The 21,421-nt window shown below is 42.8% G+C and overlaps 2 protein-coding genes across 2 annotated transcripts; both read right to left on the reverse strand.

The window, feature by feature from the left end:
* Nucleotides 1-5,931: 5,931 nt before the first annotated feature.
* LOC129515139 (olfactory receptor 6N1) lies at nucleotides 5,932-6,921 on the reverse strand. Its single transcript, XM_055333867.1, has one exon. It carries the CDS (start codon nucleotides 6,919-6,921, stop codon nucleotides 5,932-5,934), a length of 990 nt encoding a protein of 329 aa, XP_055189842.1.
* Nucleotides 6,922-17,318: 10,397 nt separating this feature from the next.
* Nucleotides 17,319-18,272, reverse strand: LOC129515115 (olfactory receptor 6N2). The gene has a single exon (XM_055333844.1). It carries the CDS (start codon nucleotides 18,270-18,272, stop codon nucleotides 17,319-17,321), a length of 954 nt encoding a protein of 317 aa, XP_055189819.1.
* Between the last annotated feature and the right edge of the window lie 3,149 nt (nucleotides 18,273-21,421).

The raw sequence follows: 21,421 nt of genomic DNA on the forward strand, positions 1-21,421 counted from the left end.
TCATTTTAAACAGTGATACCCCACAATTGCATGCATATTTTTCCTATAAAAAATAAACGTTTTATTGTTTGTTTTGCTACACTAGATCACCTTCCATGTGTCTTATATCTTTGGACTAATCAACTCCCATGTTTTGTAAGAGAGGCAGAGACACAGGCAGAGGGAGAAGCAGGCCCCATGCAGGAATTTTTGTAAAGTACAGTAATCATGGAAGTAATAGTTATTTTGATGCATTTCTCTTTAAATAATCTTTGTCCACCTAAAATCATTATGTTCAGAGAAAGTAGTCACTAAGATATCTATATTCCAAAACAGGATTTCTTTACAAGTTATCTCAACTCTATAAAGGCTTCATATGTATGATTTCCTCTATGTAATTCATATGTAGGATCTATTTATTTATATACACATATACACCTGGAACTTCATAACTTTACATGTAATGTATATATAACTTCTCTATTTATGTATCTAACTTATATGTTGTAGACAACTAAAGCTTAATTATACATAATATGTTATATACTTAAGCTTTGGTTTGCTTTTTCCATATCCGCACTTACTATTTTTTGGTATAATTATTTTGATTTCTTTCAGAGAAATGTCCAAAAGCATTAGTTTCTTCCCATATTTTTGTCATTTTACATGCTTCAAAGCTATGTTGTTAGATGTAACTCCGATCAGAATAAATGTTTTCTTTATAATATCTTAAGAGTTCCTCTCTGTGTTACTGCTAATACTCCTTCATAGTAAATTCTATTTTATTTCTTATTAATTTTTTTTAATTTTTATTTATTTATGATAGTCACAGAGAGAGAGAGAGAGAGAGGCTCAGAGACATAGGCAGAGGGAGAAGCAGGCTCCATGCACCGGGAGCCCGATGTGGGATTCGATCCTGGGTCTCCAGGATCGCGCCCTGGGCCAAAGGCAGGCGCCAAACCGCTGCGCCACCCAGGGATCCCTTTTATTTCTTATTAATATTACCACATCAAACATTTCCTCTCTCCTTCCTTCCAGGCGTTATCTGTGTGTCTGTATGTTTAGATCAATTCCCTTATAAGCAGCAAATACTGGATTAAAAGATCCAATATGATATGTGCACTTAACCATTTACGTATTTTGTGGTCTAAATAGGTTTGGAAGTGTTTTTACCAAAATATTTGTATTTCCTGCTTTCTTCATTCATTTCTCTTGAATTTTTTCCTTCCTTTTCTAGTTAGATTGATAGAATTTAGTAACTTTTTCCTACAAATATTTTTCTCTGCTAGTTTGAATATACAGATAATGACTCTCCTTTAATGATTATCCTTTTCCCTTATTTTTTATTTATTTTTGTATTTTAAATATTTATTTATTTATTATTTTAGGAAGAGAAAGACAGTACATGAGTGGGGGGAGGGAAAGGGAAGAGGAAGATAATCTCAACCAGACTCTGTGCTAAGTGCAGAGACCATCACGGGGCTTGATCCCACAACCCTGACATCAAATGTTTAATGCACTGAACCACCCAAGCATGCCTTTTTTCCCTTGTTTTCTTAAAAAAATGTTTTATTATTCAATATTTGTAAACATCAATGAAAGTATAGAAAATACTAAGCCCATAGAACTCAAATTTTAATAATACAAAATATTTTATACAAAAATAAAATAGTTTTATTTTTACTTCATCTTTTTAAAAATATATTTCTTAAAGATTTTATTTATTTGACAGAGAGAGAGAGAGAGAGAGAGGGAGCACAAGCAGGGGGAGAAGCAGAGAGAGAGCGAGAAGCGGGCTCCCCACTGAGCAGAGAACCCAATGAGGGGCTGCATCCCAGGACCCTGAGATCAAGACCTGAGCCGAAGGCAGATGCTTAACCAACTGAGCCACCCAGGTGCCCAAAAAATATTTTAAAATAAATCCCAAAGATCTTGACATTTCCCCCTTAACACATTTCTTCACTACCACAATGGGCTGTCACGCTCTAAAGATTCAACAGTTTCTCAAAAGCACCTGACACCTGGTCCATAGTCAAGTGTTCACCCACTCCATAAACGTCCTTTCCCATTTGGTTTATTTGAATCAAAATCCATGTTAGTTGATTGTTGTGTCTTCTAGATGTCTTTTATTTTATTTTTTAAAGATTTTATTTATTTATTCATGAAAGACAGAGAGAGAGAGAGAGAGAGGCAGAGACACAGGTAGAGGGAGAAGTAGGCTCCGTGCTGGGAGCTTGGTGTGGGACTCGATCCGGGGACCCCAGGACCACATCTTGGGCCAAAGGCAGGCACTAAACTGCTGAGCCACCCAGGGATCCCCTCTAGATGTCTTTTAATTTAGAATAGTTCTCTCACAGTCTCTCACCCTCCTCGTCTTTCCCCTTCCCCATTTCATATCTGTCTCCCTATATCTAAAACTCATGTTTAAAGGCTTCTGCTCTACTTGATGGGATGAGCACAGGGTGTTATACTATATGTTGCCAAATTGAATTTAAATTAAAAAATATAAAAAATAAATTAAAAAAATAAATTAAAAAATAATAAACGAATAAATAAAGGCTTCTTCCCCGTGGAGACATCTAGAACAAAGTCTATCTGGCCAACTTAGCCATGTTCTGGTGAGACTGTGGTCATGCACCTGTTAAGCCTAGAGCTTCCCATAAAACTCCAGACAGTGCAGTGCATTCAGTTTTAAAGCAAATAGTCATCAAGTTAGCCTTACTTCAGCCCTGCCTTTAAAAACATCTTTACTGAGATACAATTTACAAACCACAACAATTCATCCATTTAGAGTGTACAATTGAATGGCTTTTAATATATTTACGGACATGTGCAACCATCATTAACAATCAGTTTTGAGGGATCCCTGGGTGGCGCAGCAGTTTGGCGCCTGCCTTTGGCCCAGGGCGCGATCCGGAAGACCCGGGATCGAATCCCACATCGGGCTCCCGGTGCATGGAGCCTGCTTCTCCCTCTGCCTGTGTCTCTGCCTCTCTCTCTCTCTCTCTGTCTGTTACTATCATAAATAAATAAAAAAAAAATTAAAAAAAAAAACAATCAGTTTTGAACGTTTAAACACCTCATAAAGAAACTCTGCATCCTTTTTTTTAGGTTCACGTATTTTGTTTTTAGGTTTTATTTAAATTCAACTTAGTTAACATATAGTGAATTATTAGTTTCAGGGATAGAATTTACTGATTCATCAGAAACTCTGTATCCTTTAGCTCTCACCACCCCGTACCCAGTTGCCCCCCACACATACTTCTGCCACTAATCCAGTTTTTGTTTTACAGATTTCTCTATCCCGGATATTTTGTGTGAATGATATCATAGAGTTGGTGGCCTTTTTTATGGGGGGGGGGTCTGGCTTCTTTCACATAGAACAATACTTGCAAGGTTCATCCATGCTGTGGTATGTATGAAGACTTCATTTCTTGTTATGTACAAATACATTCCATTGTTTAGGTATGTACACGTGTAGTTCACTCAGTTCTCTGTCAGCAGACATCTGGATGGCCTCTGTGTTTTGGCTACCATGAGAAAGGCTGCCGTAAATATTCACGTACAAATTTTTGCGTGGACACATATTTTCATTTCTCTCGGATACACACCGAGGAATAGAATTGCTGGGTCATGTGACAACCCTGTGTTAAATCTTTTGAGGAGATGCCAGGCTGTTTTCCAAAGAGGCTGCATCGCTTTACATTTCCACAAGTCGTGTGTGAGGGTTCTGGTTTACCTCCACCAGCAGCAACATATGTGGTTACCTGGCCCTCTGATGCCAGCCATCCTAGGGAGTGTGACATGGAATCTCACTGTGAGGTTGATTTGCATTTCCCCAAGGATGATGATGCTGGGCATCTTCCCATGTGCTTATTGGCCACTTGCATATCTTCTTTGAATAAGCACCTACTCAGATTCTTTGTTCATTTTCCAATTGTATTATTTGTCTTTTTCTTACTGAGTTGTAAGAGTGCTTTGTATATGATAGATAGAAGTCCCTTACCAGATACATGGTTTGCAGATCATTTTTCTTATTCTGAGAGTTGTCCTTCACTCTCTTGAAGGTGAGTCCCACTTTCACACCTCCCTCTGCAAGTCCTCAGGTGCCCAAGCCCTGGCTGCCACTGCTGACTCCAATCCAGACCCATAGCCTAGTCATCAACTGCTGTAACTGGTATTTTCATGTTTTTTTTTTCCTTTTCTTCGTGCTTTCCTGGACCTTTTAAAGCCTAGAGGAATTGAACACCAATAAAAAATAAATTTATTAAATAAATAAATAAATAATTAAAGCCTAGAGGAACCCAGCTGGGAAGCTGAAGCCTTTGTTTTCTTCATCAGAGTCCCTGACTGACTTGCCCTGTCACGTTGGCAAGATGTTTCACTTGGGTCTAAATTGCCAATTTTTTTGAAATTGCTTTCATAAAATGGCCAACTTTGATCTCTCTGTTAGTTTTCGGCTTAAATGTCATTTCCTCCAGAAGAGAGTGTGTGTGTTTTATTACTAATTACCAGAGTTTTAATTAAGTAATTATAATTAAGTATAAATTAATTATGATGTTAATATCTATCTTCTCAGTCTTTCCAACCAGCCTAAGGGCAGGAACTGGACTGATTCTGTTTTGCTCATCCTTTTATGTAGGTTGTTGCATGGCACCTGATACAGAGTTAGAGCTAAATAAACATGTGCTTGATGGACTGGATGGATGGGTGAATGGATATCTTTAGGGTGGTTGGAATAGAAACACTTGGGGATTTTTGTAGAAAGTTCTATAAAATTGCAAATTTTCTTATAGTCAGTGTTTGATTCTCTATTCATAGTACATATTCAGGTTCATGATAATCCCTAATACCAGCTAATAACTAAATCACCACATATCTCATATGCTAAGTTATAGGATTATTTCTCATATATTTTCATAGGTTTAAGGACATAACTAGCTTGAAACATAATAAAGAGGCAGTCCCATGTAAAGAGCAATCCTGTTTCCTGCCAGTGGTATGACTCCTACACCGTCACAGAGAACGGATGTCAAGGCCGCCAAGACTGAAACACGCAGCCTTCGGGAACCCGAGCACCACAGCTGGCTCACCTCTCAAGTACACCCTCTGGCTCCGTACTCCTTTCCTCTGGGGGAGTAACTGGGAAGTATTTTTGCGTAGTTACATTTTCCTGGATCTTGTTCTAAGGCCCAGAGCAATGATGAGAGATTTGGGGAAGAATAAAATAAATAAAAGTATATATATATATATATATATATATATATATATATATATATATTGCTATCAGTTACATGCCAGATAATTTGTCTGTGATGTACAGACCTTATCACTAATTCACAAAACAACCTTTAAGAAAGTATTTTTAGCAAATGGCAAAATTAAGACTCTAAGGGTTTGAGTTACTTTCTAAAGACCATGCAATTAATAAGTAACTGAATGACCTTGGATTTAAACCCGGATTTATGTTGTCATAAAAACATGCTTTCCTCTACTATGCCAGTGTTTCCCATGGTGATCCATAAACAGCCAGTAGGCATAAAATACCATTCAAGTGTAAATAGCATGTGAAAAGCCATTTAATTTTCTTCTAAAATTTATTTCACAAATATTATTGTTCAGAAACAACTAAATACGTATCAAACTTACTGCATTTATTTATTTATTATTTATTTATTTATTTATTTGTTTATTTATTTATTTATTGTAGATAAAGCTCAAATTTGACAAAAAAATCCCATGTGTGGTATACAAATATCCGAGATTTGAAAATCACCGCACTATTGTCTATTCCAGTCTGGTAGCTTGCTGCGTGTGGCTCCAGCAGAGAGTATGGTGGTCGAGTTGGCACCGAGAGCCAAGCAGCACTTGCCCCAGTTCTGTGTCCCATGCAGAAAAAGCACTCAACGCCCAATATCTCATCGGTGGGGACGGCCAACCCCCAGGGCCACCCTAGGTCGGCCTCACACTTGGCCTGCCCTCCCCACCTTCATCGCAGTATCCCTGACCTCTCAACTGCCTCCTCAAGGCCTCCTTAATATCCTTGTTGCGCAAGCTGTAGATGAAGGGGTTGAGAAAAGGCGTGAGCACCGAGTAGATCACAGCCAGCGCGCGGTCATAGTCCAGCGAGTAGCTCTTCTTCAGCCGCACATACATGAAGAGGATGCTCCCGTAGAAGATGAGAACCACGGTCAGGTGGGAGGCACAGGTGGAGAAGGCCTTTGTCTTGCCCGCAACTGAAGGAATCCTGAGTACCGTGCGGATGATCTGGACATAGGAGCTGAGGATCAACAGGAAGGTGGCCAGGATCTTGCAGGAGTTGATAATGAAGTCCACTAGGACATTGACAGATGTGTCTGTACAGGCCAAGCTCAGCACAGGAGGGAAATCACAAAAGATGTGCTGAATGTGATTGGGGCCACAGAAAGGGAGACGGGACACCAGAGAAATTTCAGCCACCGGCCCAGCCAGGCCTCCCAACCAACAGCCAACAGCAATCCGGGCACAGAGCGCCGGGGTCATGAGGGTGGGGTAGTGGAGAGGCTGGCAGATGGCTAAGTACCTGTCATAAGCCATGGCTGTGAGGAGGTAGCACTCAGCAGCTCCAAGAGAGTGAAAGAAATAGATTTGCAGAAGGCATCCGGAGAAGGAAATGGTTTTCTCCTCGCTGAGCAGGTTCAACAGCATCTTGGGGATGGTGGCCGCTGTGTAGCCGAGCTCCAGCAGCGAGAGCGCGCTGACAAAGTGGTACATGGGCGTGTGGAGCCGGGGGTCCAGGCGCACCACCAGGAATATCAGCAGGTTTCCCAGGACGGTGGTGACGTAAATGAGAAGTAGCAAGACGAAGAGGTAAGCCTGCACCCCCTGGACATGAGGAAAGCCCAAGATGATGAACTCTGTCACCCAGCTCCAGTTCCCAGGGGTCCATGGCTCACCACTCATGTCCCTGGATGTGAGGCAGGGAAGGACAACGAAGAAAGTCGGGCCACAGAAGGTGAGCAGGAACCCTCAGAGCACCTCTGTCCTCCCTCCGCCACCTCCAGAGTAAAGTGCTCTCGGCAAGGGCTTTAAGAGGCCAGCGTTTCGATCCCTGCCGGCAGCCTCCTTCACAGGGTCTGCTCTTGTCACCAGTTCTCTACTCTCACAGCCCAATTTTTGGCCCCCACCAGCCCTTCTGTAACCCAGTTATCTTGCCTCGTGGAAACTAAGTAGGTTTTAGAAACCCAAGTGTTCTTCAGCTAAGGTTTATCTTATTATTTATCTATATTCCTTGTCTCAGGTATGAATGATCCTTTATAGTGATAAAGTATTGGTGGTGCACTGGACCAAGATTACATAATTTCAATGGTATATTTTTATTTTATTTTTTTTATTTTTATTATTTTTTAAAAATATTTTATTTATTTATTCATGAGAGACACACACACAAAGAGAGAGAGAGAGAGAGAGAGAGAGAGAGAGGCAGACACAGGCAGAGGGAGAAGCAGGCCCCATGCAGGGAGCCCGACGTGGGACTGGATCTCCACAGGTGTGGGTCTCCAGGATCACGCCCTGGGCTGAAAGCGGTGCTGAACCGCTGAGCCACCAGGGCTGCCCTCAATTGTATATTTTTATTTGTAATTTCCATTTATTTCCTTCTTCGACTTTCTGAATACCAAGAATCAGTCCTGCCCCCACCCCCCCGGGCTCCTTCCCAAGTCCTGATGGAGACTTAGCTGTAGCAGCCTCCTCCCGGGGCACAGAGGTCAGAGTTTCAGCGTTTTGGACACTGGTGTGAACCTCAGTCAAGGCGAAGAGGGGTTGAATAAATCTGAGAGTCACAGAAAATGAGGAGCCAGTCTATCTCTTTGCATTTCTATTCCAAACTGTGGCCCTCTCTCACTTCCGCTCTGCCTCCATTGACCTCGGGCACTTTTGAGATTTAATTGCTTCACAGATAGTAAATATTTAAGTCGTACTGTGAGGTCAAGGTAACAAAACTTCAGTGAACGTTTTCTGTGTTGGAGGCATTATGCTTAGCCAGGAGCTAAACAGTTATGTAATACAGGGGACCTGAAGTGAAGATGCAAATATTCTAATAGAGAAAATAGAGAAGCAACTGATTGCTCTCCAGCTGTGTATTGGAACATTCCCTCATCAAAGAAACACACTCCTATTCTCACTTATTAAACAATTAAAAAACAAGCCCCCTCTCACCTCCCCCATTCTTTTTCTTGACTCATTTCTCCCACGGCCCCTGGTCTGTTTCCTTTCCTGTTCCTGCAACAACACCCTTCCAAAGAGCTGCCTCCTCTCACGGCCTCTGGTTCCTCCCGGTCCGGTCCGTTTTCTCTTAAACCATTGCAGTCAGACCTTCGCCACCTTCCAGCCCATCAAATCGCCCCTCCTCCCTCACACTAGTCATCCTTGATTTGCTAAGCTGCCAGTTCCCAGCCCTTGGCTTGCCCGGCCCCTCAGCCAGCCCTGAGCGGGGTCTCTGTTCTGGCTCCTGTCGCGCTCTCCTCCTGGGTTCTCAGGGCACCAGCCTTCAGGTCCTTCCTACCCAAGGGGTCACTCCTCCTCAGCTGCCTTGTCGCTCTTTCTCTCTGTCCTGCTTCTAATTCACAGAGCTCAGTGCTGATTCTTCATTTTGCTTTGCTTTGTAAACTCACCCTTTGTCAATGCCGTCCCATGTCATGGCTGTTTCAGCATGGCTGTCTTCAAGCATACGTGTTGAAGACCTTCTAAATCAATTTTCCCCGCTCCAGATGCATCCATTCAACTGTCTGGTCCCGCCTCCCTGAGGGCGTCTGTTGGCCATCTCAAACCCACTCTTGCGGGTGCCCCCAGGTGCCCCCTCTCCAACCAGGGCAGTCATGGTCTTGAGGCTCATGGACCCAAATCCTCCCCATAGCCCTTGTTTCTGTCTTTCTCTCAAATCCAGGATCTATTTTCACTGGGTTGGAGCCTTGACCTCCCTCAACTCCATCACTGCGATCACCTCCTAGCAGACTGTCCCTGTTTGTCTGTCTGTAGCCTGATCCCAACCCAGCGGCCACACTGGGCTTTTGATGCTAAGTCAAGTCCCTGCTCAAACCTCTTCACCTCTTCAGTGACTTGACAGTCATAGTCTCTGTCACAGTGGCTCCTTCTTCCTGGAGCTGTTTCCCACTAAATATCCACTCGGGTAGCTTCTCCATTCCTTCGGAGCCTTCGTGCAGATCCGCCCTGCAGAGCCCCTCCACAGGCCCACCTGTGCCAGCCCCGGCCTCTATCACCCCCGTTGGCCTTTCCGCAGGACACAGGGTGCCGTAACACATCGCGGGGGCCTTGCCTGTTGTTGCAGAGATCTGTCATCTGGGGGAATGCAGGGCCCGCGAGCTCTGTTAGCTCAGCCACTCAGGACTCTCGCGTGCCCACAGCTCCACAGTGACTGGAGCATGATAACGAGTCAATAACTATTTGCTAAGCGAATAAGCAAATTGGGTAGGATAACGGCTTCTTTGTTCAAGCAGGAGGAGCCTGGAAGCGGAGGGCAGGACCTCCTCACAGAAGACATCATTTTTATTTCACATATTAAAGGAAGTGTCAGAATTTGCCAGGTTGGAAAAAAAAAATAAAAAAGAAAGAAGAAAGAAAGGAAAGAAAGAAAGAAAGAAAGAAAGAAAGAAAGAAAGAAAGAAGAAAGAAAGAAAGAAAAGAAGAAAAGAAAAATTCCAGGCACAAGGGAACATGCATAAAGGCAAAGCGGTACAAAGACCTCCAGGGTCCTCTCTGCCCAGGGGCTTCTCTTCTTCCCCTGCCGAGGCCTCTCAGAGCTTCCAGGTCCGCCCTGGACTCTGCTCGCTCCTGCCTGCACTGTCCTCTGAACCCAGACCCCAGAACCTCGTCTTATACCAAAAGTTTTCTCGGTCTGAAGATAGGATGTTTCTCTCCTAAGATGCCGGGTGGCCATTTCTGGGCAGGATCCACGAGTGCTCTTGCTTCAGCAAGACCTTAATAACCATCTTAATATTAGCTACTTCCTGTTTGCCTTACTCTCTTCACTTCAAATCCGTGTGTATCGATTGTCCACCTCTGCCTTCTACCTCCTTCGAATCATAGGTGCAGACATGCCTCCTGTAAAAAGATTATCTCAACATTTCTATCCAACTCAGATCCTGTTTATTCTAAGATGCTTTACATCCCTTCCCCTCTGAGTATGAATATAAAGCTGAATTCCTGGGGCTGCCGCTCCATCTGCAATCACAGATGCGTGGTCCGGGGACCTTGACTAAACTTCCAGATGTATGGGGGCCTGGCCTCAAGGTTGAACATTGAACGGCAATGTCTTGCCCTTTCCTTCCCCAGAGGGTAGGGTTCCCACAGGACTCCAAAGACCTCGTCTCAAGCTATAGAGTAGCCCCTCTTATCCACCTGCGGTCAACTGGAGTCTGGAAGCAGACGACCCTCCTTGTGACATATCATCTGAAGGTCAGGAGTAGCCTCGCGCTGTGTCACAGTGCCTGCACCATCCGCCTCCTTCGTCTCATCCTGGAGGCATTTTATCATTTCACATCATTACAGGAAGGGTGTGAGTGCAATACAGTGAGATATTTTGAGAGAGAAAAAAACTACATTCACATAACTTTTATTACAGCATATTGTTATAATTATTTTGTTATTATTAGTTATTGTTGGTAATTTTCGCCAGTTTATAATTAAGAATTTAACTCTAATTTACAAATTAAACTTTATCATCAGTATGTATGTATAGGACAAAACATAGTATATGTAGGGTTTGGTATTATCCATGGTTTCGGGAATGACTGGGCATCATGGAGCGCATTCCCTACAGACAAGGGGGCTACCGTACATTGCTTCTCTGCTCACTGATGTCCTGCTGGCCCTTGTTCCCTGGATTCTCTACCTGGCACATCAAAAGCAGTGTGGCCAGGTCAAGCATTATTTCCCCCCTGAAACTAGTTCTCCGCACCCTCTGTTCCCCAGGTCATAATTCTCAGAGATTCTGGCCACTACACTCCCCCCACTCAGGGTCAAAAGGAAATTACTGATGGTTTTCCCCTCACATTGTCCATTTTTTTACTTCATTTTCTTTTACTATTTCTAATTACTATTGTAATTCATTTTCCAACACTGACAGACATTGAATCAGTGTTGGAAGAAACTTTAGGAAATATCATTCTCTTTGTACTCCCATAATCTTGGGTTTCATTGGATCATTAAAAATATTGTAAAAGTAATAGATATCCCCATCAATTCATAAAAATAAAAGATCTTTTAAAGCCACCACCAAAATAAAAAAAGAAAAGAAAAGAAAAAAGAAAGAAAGAAAGAGAAGAAAGAAGAAAGAAAGGAAGGAAGGAAGGAAGGAAGGAAGGAAGGAAGGAAGGAAGGAAGGAAGGAAGGAGGGAAGAGAAGGGAAGGGAAGGGAAGGGAAGGGAAGGGAAGGGAAGGAAAGGAAAGGAAAGGAAAGGAAAGGAAAGGAAAGGAAAGGAAAGGAAAGGAAAGGAAAGGAAAGGAAAGGAATTTTCTGAGTTTTACCCACTATCCCTGGTTCTTCTTTGTGGAAAATCCCTGTGGTTCTGGTCCAGATTCATGCTTTAAACACTGTTTTCATCATCATAGAAATGTCACTGCTTGCCAGTCTCTGTGTTTAGTCCTGACCCTTCTGTTTGAAATGTACCCTCCTGAGAACACACTTCCTCCTAAGTCTGTCTATAGACATCCAACAATTTGGGGACTCAAGTCCCTACTTTCTTTCCTTGACCATCCATGGTGAACACCAATCTTTCCCATGTCTGAATTCCCAATAGTCCTTCCTCACATTGCTTCCAACTCTACTCTGTCATGGTGCTACAATATTTTCCTTTCATATGTCTTATCATTCCAAAGCAACTTTCTGTGAGGTTTTTGAAATTAAAGAAATCTCACTTTATGCCCCACCTCCCATAGTACTTGGTCCAGTGTTGGATGCTTCACAGTTGTGAATAGAAAATGAAAAAAAAAATGATGATAATCAGGATGACTAGTTCAGATCCTTAGCTCACCAACTACTCATCTCCTCTCATTGATCTCCTGATATTGGAATCAGGGCTCTTCTACAAACTAATGCATGTATAAATTAACATTTATCTCACTTGGGTCCTTTGCAACCATATTGCATTCCCTTTACTCAAGAACACTTTCAAAACAATTTTTTTAAATATATTTTCTAGTTCCCACAATTGCATTATCCATAGTGCCTAATTATTTAGGAATAGAACTGAAGAGCTGGGTTAGGAGGGGATGCAATTTTAGATCATTTTGTTCTGTACATTTCTTGTGCAAAAGAAGAAAACTAGGACCCAGACAGGGGATATCACACTAGTGATCTTGCTCAGGATCACACTAATTAAAACATAGCCTGTTTACTCGTCCTACACCCAGACTCTATGATAGCATTAGAACAGCAGAATATTTTTGTGTTTTATTTTATTTTTTTTAGAAATTAATTTTTATTGGTGTTCAATTTACCAACATACAGAATAACACCCAGTGCTCATCCCGTCAAGTGTCCCCCTCCGTGCCCGTCACCCATTCACCCCCACCCCCCGCCCTCCTCCCCTTCCACCACCCCTAGTTCATTTCCCAGAGTTAGAAGTCTTTATGTTCTGTGTCCCTTTCTGATATCTCCCACACATTTCTTCTCCCTTCCCTTATATTCCCCTTCACTATTATTCATATTCCCCAATTTGTGTTCTGAATGATATGCCTGTGGGACCTAATTATTCTATACTCTCCCGATTTCTGAATGCTCAGTTTCTTCCCAATACTCCAACCAGAAAGAAATAAGAAGGTAAAAGGGCCTGAGTGACAATGTCCTTACCTAGTGCTCGATGGTGGGGAAGGCTCTGTGGAGCTTATGGTGAGGAATCCAAGCACCGATCAGAGTCTGGAGCTGGGAGCGACTCTCTGATCACTTCTCCCGTCTCATTTACAGTCACATTGGGCACTTCTGGGGCTGGAAGGGAGTTCAGCACTTTGAAGGGCCTGTGGGAGTTCATCGCACCATAGCAGACTCCCCTCCCGTGGCCTGTGGCCTTGATAGGTCCTCATAGAGGCAGAAGCCCCTGGGCCTTTGGAGCAGCCCTCCTGGGGTTGCCAAATTGCTCTCTCAGGGAGGGAACCAAGACACAGGAAGTTCATCAACCAGTGGTCCTTCGTCACCTGTGAGTTCACTTCAACAATAGTAACTACCTGCCCTGGTTGAGATAGAACATCTCTCAGGGAGCTGATTTTTTTTTTCAACACAATACAATAATTGAGGTAGGAGCCTGAGTTTCAGATGGGTTCCTGTGTTGTGGGACCTGTGATAAAGCATATAACTTCCAATGATACTAGTGTTTTCTAAAACGTGACTGGCCTCTTGGACCCTGTCTGAGGACAGGGACAGACCGAGGACACAACACGGTCAATACAGACTCCTAATCCTGCCTGTTGCTCCTACATACAGTGGCTTTATCTTCTCTTACACACAAGAGCCACCCCTTTACTCTTCTGTTATCTTGAAAAGATACCTGAAAAGAGCCCTGCCTCAGGATCTTGGACTTAAATCTCAGTTGTTCTTCCAACCATTTATGGGACATTGGCTACCCAACGGAGTGTTTGATTTCCTGGATTTCATATGGAGAGGATACTACTTGCCTCATAAGACTCCTCACACCTACTGAGGTGACCTGATCAAAAGACAGACAATAACAAGTGGAGGGAAGGATACAGAAAATAGGACCTCAGTACTGTTGATGAGAATGTAAAATGGTGTAGTCACTTTGGAAAACAGTTTAACGGTTTCTCAAATTTTAAACATACCATCACCAAACAACCCAACGATTCTACTCCTAGGAATGTCTACCCAAGAGAATGGAAGTAGAACTCGTACATGGACTCACTGTTCATAGTAGTCAAGAAGTAGAAATGATCTAAATGTCCATCAATGGTTCCTGGATAAATAGAATATGATATTCCATCTATCCAATGGAATATGATATTCCATCTATCCAATGGAATATGATATTCCATCTATCCAATGGAATATTATTTAGCATTAAATGGAAACATTTAACATAAGTATTGATGTGGTTGGATTAAAATCTATGTTACAGTATGAATGAACTTTAAAAACATGCTAAGTGACAGAAATTAGTTGAAAAATAACTGCATATAGTATGATTCCATTTATGTTCAATGGTCAGAATAGGCAAATATCTAGGGATAAGGGACTGGGAAAAGATACGGTGATGGAAATATTCTAAAAGTGGATTGTGGTGAGAGTTGCACAACTCTGTAAATATACTAAAAGTCATTGAGTTACACAGTTTAATAGGGAAGTGTATGGCATGCGAGTTATATCACAATAAAAAAATAAACATTTTTAAAGAGGTGAAATAAAGACATTTTCAGAAAAAGAGAAATTATTGCCAGACATGCATTACAAGAATTGTTAAAGAAAATTCTTCAGGTAGAAGAAAAATAATACTATATAGAAATTTCAAACTACACAAAGAAATGAAGAATGTGAGAAATGGCATAAAGTATATAAATACCATGAAATTGTGGTATATCCTACAATAGTCATGAAAGGAAAAGAACTACGACAAAATAAGATAGTAGAGGTTAATTTCATAAACATAATGTTGAAGGAAGCAGAAACAACCAATCTATATAAAATACCAAAACACATAAAATCCACCTACAGTGTTATATGTCAGGTTGCTGGTCACATGTGGAGCAGGAGATGGGTTGTGTTGGATTTAAGGGATCATGGGGAAAATTTTGGAGATGTTTCCAACATCTTGTTCTGAATGCTCCTTACATAAAGGTTTAACCTGTGAAAGTTCACTCAGTTGCACATCACTGAGTTTTTGTATGGATATTTCAGTATCTTCTAAGATCAAGACTTACCCTCTAGCTTACACATTTTCAATTCTTTGCCAAATTGTAGGTTCTGTGTAATAAAGTGTTGTGATTCCAAAAATAATAGCTACACAAAGTGCATAAATTAGAATGAAGTAGAATAAAATAAATCATATAGAGGGTGCAAATCATATGGAGGGTGCAAAACAAAAAGGGAAAAAGGGCAAAAGAAAGGTAAATGCTCCCTTCTATAATTTCTGAATGCTTTGCTGTTTTCCATGGAAATTCCAGTTCTGCTACAATTAAAGAAAGTATGGAGGAGAGGGATGAGAGAGGAGGAATATGTTGCCTTTCTCAGAAGTAGAGAGTAGGAAGACATAGTGTGAAAGCTTTCATCTCTTTGTATATGTCTAAGGACCCTATGGATAAATAATAGTTGTAATATTCAGTAATATAGAGATAAAAATGGATGCAGAAATAGAAAAGAAGAGAAATTAAAATATAGGTAAAGAAATAGTGACGCAGTCTCATCCATAAAGGAGAATCATGATTTCCTCCCTCTTTGTTCCGTGGAAGTTGTGAAAGTTACATATATATTTTTTTTGCATATTGTATATATATGTACATACATACATATATATGGAACTTTTATGACTTCATATTAATATGCTGAACACAAGTAAGATAATTTTTAATGTTCAATTAATCTGCATTGCTAAGAAAAGTCTTATGTTTGAAATAATTGCTGGAATGCCTAGAAAATTTAAGAAATGAATGAGGAATCTTGAAAGACTGGGAAATTTGTGACTCAGAAAAAAACTCTTATTTTTGTGACAAAAGGCCAGCCTTGGAATTCAGGACCCCAAAAAGACATCTAGGAAAATAAAGAGTTAAATGGGGTCCTAGAACCATACAATGCTAGCAATAAACATCTAAAGATTGCTTACCTGCCCACCACAGTCTGCGAATAAAGCAATATAGATCAAGAACAGATAACTGAGAGTAGCACACAGTTGGTGATTAATAAGGGCTGGTTGTCATTATTATCCAGAGAGATTTAAATGGCAGAGGTAGGACAAGTTGAGGCTGGCTGTATCGGAGACAGGAGTGAGTTCAAAGCACTTTAAAAAGAGTGGGCTACAGTAGTGATTAGAGTAGGGATCAATGTGTTAGTGAAAGGAGTGGTTCAGATTCATCCTATTTTACATTCTTGACATTTTTATTGATACTCAGCAAGTTTAGACACTTTTGAGATTCTGGACATATAACAAGTAACAAAACTGACATGATTTCAGACGAAATGTAGTTTAGAGACTTGTAGGAAAGAACAACAAATGATATCTATACTGATGCCAGTTATCTGTCTATCTATATATTTACAAATTAGTTGCAATACATATTTAGAAGGAAGCAAACATGATTTAAAAGGGGAAAATGAGTAGCATATGTTAGGCAACATACATTAGGTGATAACATACATCATCCTCTTGGAGATAATGTCACTTGAATGTGGCATTTGAACAAATACTCACACAATGAGGAGTGAACCAAACGAAGTGTTGTGGCGGGAGGAACGGTGCAAAGTTCTTGGAGCCACACAAATCTTCATGTATTTGAATAACTCAGAGTTCTGGTGTAGTAGGAAATTTAAAGCCATAAGAATAACTCAAGGAGGGGATCCCTGGGTGGCTCAGCAGTTTGGTGCCTGCCTTTGGCTCAGGGTGTGATCCTGGAGACCCAGGATCAAGTCCCACATTGGGCTCCCTGCATGGAGCCTGCTTTTCCCTCTGCGTTTCTCTCTATCTCTCATGAATAAATAAAATCTTTAAAAAAAAAAGAATAACTCAAGGATCTAGTAAGGTAGGATAAAAAAAAGATAGAAAGATGGATTTGAAGAATAAGAGGAAAATGAAGAGATAATGATGCAATCAGAGCTAAGAGACAAACTTTTTTAGGGAGTAAGAAGTGGTCATGTGTATCAAGAGTTCAAGAAAAAGGAAAGACAAGAAGAGCCTAATGGATTCAACATGGAGATAATTAATGATCTTGGCAAAATATTGTTTGGAGGGTCTGAGCCAAAGCCAGATTGCAATGGGTTGTAAAGTGAAGAGAAGAGAGAAGAGAGATTGTGTCATTAATCATTTTGAGAACTTTGATTGGAAATGAGAGCAGAGAGAAATAGACTTCTAGCTAGCTGAGGATGCATGCCAAGTAAATATGCGTGTTTGTTAAGAAGGGAGATTCTAAAGCATTCTTAAATGCTGAATGCACAGATCAAGTAAAAAATGGAAAGCCATAAAGATACAGGAAATAAAAGAAACATAAAAATTATGTCTTTGGGAAGGCAAGGGGAGATGAGATCCGTAGCACGTGTAATAATGGGAAGATTACTCAAGGTCAGGACGAAGGTACAGAGAACTTTCATGAGGCCAGCACTGAAGTGGAGAAAGGACTTTGGTGGAGAGTCAGTGGTGAGTAGGACTAGCTCTCCCCCCTTTCCAGAAGATGGTCCTCTTGATGGCCTTAATGAGTTCCTTGTTACGAAGGCTGTATATAATTGGGTTGACCAGTGGCGTCAGTACAGAGTAGACTACAGCAAGTGTTCGGTCAAGGGTCAGGGAATAGCTCTTCTTTAGGCGCACATACATGAAGATGATGCTCCCAAAGAAGATGAGAACCACAGTGAGATGCGAGGCACATGTAGAGAAGGCCTTCCTTCTCCCTGCTGCTGTTTTTATCTTCAGTACAGCACCAATGATTCTTCCATAAGAAACCATAATAAAGAGAAAGGTGATTAGGATGATGAAGGCATTGATGGCAAAGTCCACAAGGACATTAGTGGATGTGTCCTTGCAGGCCAGGCTCAGCAGAGGCGGAAAGTCACAGAAGATGTGTTGAATTTCATTGTAGCCACAGAAGGGGAGCCGGGAGACCAGGATGACCTCGGAAATGGGACACAGGAAGCCACAAGTCCAACAGCCAGCAGCCATCTTGCTACAGAGGGTTGGCGTCATAATTGCAGGGTAGTGGAGGGGCCGGCAGATGGCCAGATACCGGTCATAGGCCATGGCTGTAAGAAGGTAGCATTCAGAGGCCCCTAGGGAGTGGAAGAAGTAGGTCTGAAGGAGGCATCCTGCAAAAGAAATGGTCTTCTTCTCACTGAGAAGATTGGCCAGCATCTTGGGGATGGTGGTGGCCGTGTACCACAGCTCCAAGACGGAGAGTACACTGACAAAGTGGTACATGGGTGTGTGCAGGGCTGCATCCAGTCGTATGACTAAGAAGATGAGCATGTTGCCGCAGATAGTGAACAGGTATGCCAACAGCAGCAGGACAAAAAGCCAGCCTCTGACGTGTCCCACTTTGGGGAAACCAAGGAGCACGAACTCAACCAGGCTTGAGCGGTTGTGCCTTTCCATGGGAGGCTGAGGTGGGAAGGGAGGGAGAGAAAACTGGGTGGAGGTGACTGCCAAACCCAACTCAACACTTCCTTTGTCTTGACGGTTTTTTTGACTGGAAGGCAGTATTTTATTATATGACTGCTGCCACGGGGAATACCGCTCTATGGGTAACAGCAGCTAATGCTCACCAAGCATTGAGCACTTTTGCGAGTGTTTTCTATTTTACGTAATTTTTACATGAGCAACGAGTGCCATCGCGATACCCATTTTACAGACAAGAAAGTTCAAGAATAGAGAGGATGGTGAGACTATGAGCTCTTCTGTTTATTACGGACACCATGTCACAGAAACAAGATTAGAATCCATGGCCTCCATGCTGTCTACACTATGAGCCCTTCCCCAAACATTCTAGCCCTCTTCCCCCAGGACCTAGTGTTTTCCTTCAGTCAGATTCAAAAGGTGAGCTTCGTATATGAGATGAGTACAAGGGGGAAGTCTTACTGCTCCGTTCACAGGTACGAATACTTCTTGAAGACACCTGTGTCGGGCAAAAGGAGCAGACCTCCGGCAAGGTGCAGCCCCTGCCCCCAGAAAGCTGATGGCCTCGCCGGGGAAGCAGCACACCAGCTCATCATCTTGGTCTTGCCCGAGAAGCGCCCAGCCCCACGGAGGGCTGAGGAAGACGCTTGTTTCTCAGACCAGGGTCACTTCTCAGGAGCTTCTCAGAGGAGGAGGCTCCCGAACTGAATGTTCCAGTTCGTTAGCTAAAAGAAGAAAATCAACATTTCAGACAAAATGCACGTGAGCAGGCACCCAGCAGGAAGCAGCCAGCCTTAGGGAAGTGCATGTTCCCCTCTGTGGTGACACCACTGGGAAGTTCGCCCAGTGACTTGGGACCTTACCCCCTTAGGATGAATGTTTGCTAGATGGACGGCATGGTCAGACGTAGTTTCTGGAACATCACTGATGGTTAATCATTCTAACCTCCAGCTCAGAGACAAAGGGGTCAGTTTGCCTTGTGGGTGCTGCTGGTGGGAAGATAACTGGGGTGGTTCACGACTCAGAAAGGACCCCATCAAGGGGCAAGAAGCACATATCCTGCATGTTCAGGAAATTGACCATCGATAGACATGGGGAACACATGGCTGGCTTGGTGGAATTTTGTGCCAAAGAAAGTGTTGCATGTTCTAATTGTTTTTGAACACGGTGTGATGCAAATGCAAAAAGAGAAAGAGAGAGAGAGAGAGAGAGAGAGAGAGAGAGAGACCACCAACAGAAAATGTCACAAGCACTGTGACTACGAATGCATAAAAATGGTAGCCGGTGACAGCCCCGCCGTATCCTGCGTCCGTCATAGTGCATCTGGAGAGGGCTTCCAAATTTTAGTTTCCAGACAATCTGCCCTGTCTTACTTATTTTATGATCCTAATAGTTGGTACGGTGGCCTTCACATGCAACATGTTCAATGAAACCAATTTTTTAATCAAGCTAATTAATTTGTTAACCCGCAGAGCCCCCCCCACCACCACCACGTTCCCCTCAGCTCCTACCACCCACCCAACCCCAGCATCGCTCTCGAACCCATTTAACATATGCTCGGTTGATTCAAAGCCTAGTGCGTAAGGGGCTCTTCTCGAACCTCTTGCATCTACAGGGGCTGCGCTTTCAGCTCTCTAATGATAAAAGATAAATAACATTAAAATAGAAATCTCTGCCTCATTGTGTTTCTGGCATCTGTGCCCCTCTTAGCCATTTGCTTGGCGCATGCCTCTCTCTTTTTTCCCCTCATCTGGCAACTGCTTCTCATCCTTCAAAATCAGGTCAAATGTCAGCTCTTCTGGAAGCCTTTCCTGACTCCCTTGGAAAAAGTTCCTGATTCCTTCTACCTGGGTTTCAGAGCCCACTTAGCAAACTGCATTTCCTTTGAAACCAGTCTGTCTCCCCAGAAACCGGCAAGATCGTTGGGTTTAAAATGCAGCATTTTGGTAACGGAGGTACATCCCCGCCACTGCCCAGGACAGCAAGCACAGGCCTGTGAGCTCAGCTAATGCTTTTTGGACGTGCTTGACATTTTTTGTAGCCTGAATTTAAGTTGTATTTTTTAGTTTCACCTGAACACACCCTTCTGGTGGTGACCTTGGCATCTCGAGCTCAGCGTCCCTAAAGGAACTCAGCCGGGCAAATTTCGTCTTGTGTCCCTTCCCCCCTGATCCTGTTAAAGAACCCATTGCTCTTACCCACCCAGAGAAATTCAGCTCAACTAATATTTTTGATCATCCTTGGTGTGGAGCAATTGTAACTGATGATCTTTTACCTTTCTACCAATTAACTTTTCTGAAGCCAACTGTCAAGGCAAACATGGAACGATTCCAGAAGCATCCGTCCTCTAGATCTAAAATTCTAACGTCAGCAAGTATCTTTAACCCCCCAGTTAGGGAGCCTACATACAGTCCTCTCTAGGTCAAGTCTTTTCAAATCCAGCTGCTCCCGGGACGATACACCTCATTAGATCTTTGTAGTCACCGTTCCCATGTCATGAGTGACTTTCTCGGAAGACCCTGCTATCTGCCCTCATGCCAGCACAGAGCCAGCCTGTGGCAGCACCCAGGGCAGCTTCCTGTCTCTCAACATTTTCAAAGCAGGTTTAAGCACAATTAGTCACCCTCTGGGTTGTAGAGTGAATTTAAGTATCAAACGGGGAGGATGATGGGCAGTATGGCCTTCCCAGTCCCTTCCAATCTGGTCGTCTAGGATTCTCAAAACCAGACCCTCCAAGTCCTTATTTAAGTCATCTTTCCACTAAGCCAACTCTGCAATTTCAAAATATTAGCTCTTTTCAGATCTCTTGTTATCAGTCCCACCTTTCAGAGCCCCAACCTGCACGGCTGGCGTGGCCCTCGGATCACCTACCGGCAGCTGCACGTCACCTGCATCTGCTTCCGTGTTGCTGGGCTCAGACATACATGGGAGACCAAGGCTGGATCTAGGAGCCTTTTCTCCTCTTCAGAGAGTCCTGTCCCCCTGGGGCAGGGTCCCCTGATCCAACTCTGAGTGCTTCAGGCCACGAGGGGATGCAGACAAGAGAGAGACCACCAGCCCCAGGGGCAGGTGAGCATCAGGGCCAGCCTCCAGGGAGGCCTCCTGGACGGATGCCACGTCGCCCTCCA

This window comes from Nyctereutes procyonoides, unplaced genomic scaffold (assembly GCF_905146905.1).
Source record: "Nyctereutes procyonoides isolate TBG_1078 unplaced genomic scaffold, NYPRO_anot_genome, whole genome shotgun sequence".
In the NCBI taxonomy this organism is placed as follows: domain Eukaryota; kingdom Metazoa; phylum Chordata; class Mammalia; order Carnivora; family Canidae; genus Nyctereutes; species Nyctereutes procyonoides.

Bases quoted from the DNA above. Each gene is read 5' to 3' on its own strand.
- LOC129515139 (XM_055333867.1), bottom strand. From the start codon at position 6,921: ATGAGTGGTGAGCCATGGACCCCTGGGAACTGGAGCTGGGTGACAGAG.
- LOC129515115 (XM_055333844.1), bottom strand. From the start codon at position 18,272: ATGGAAAGGCACAACCGCTCAAGCCTGGTTGAGTTCGTGCTCCTTGGT.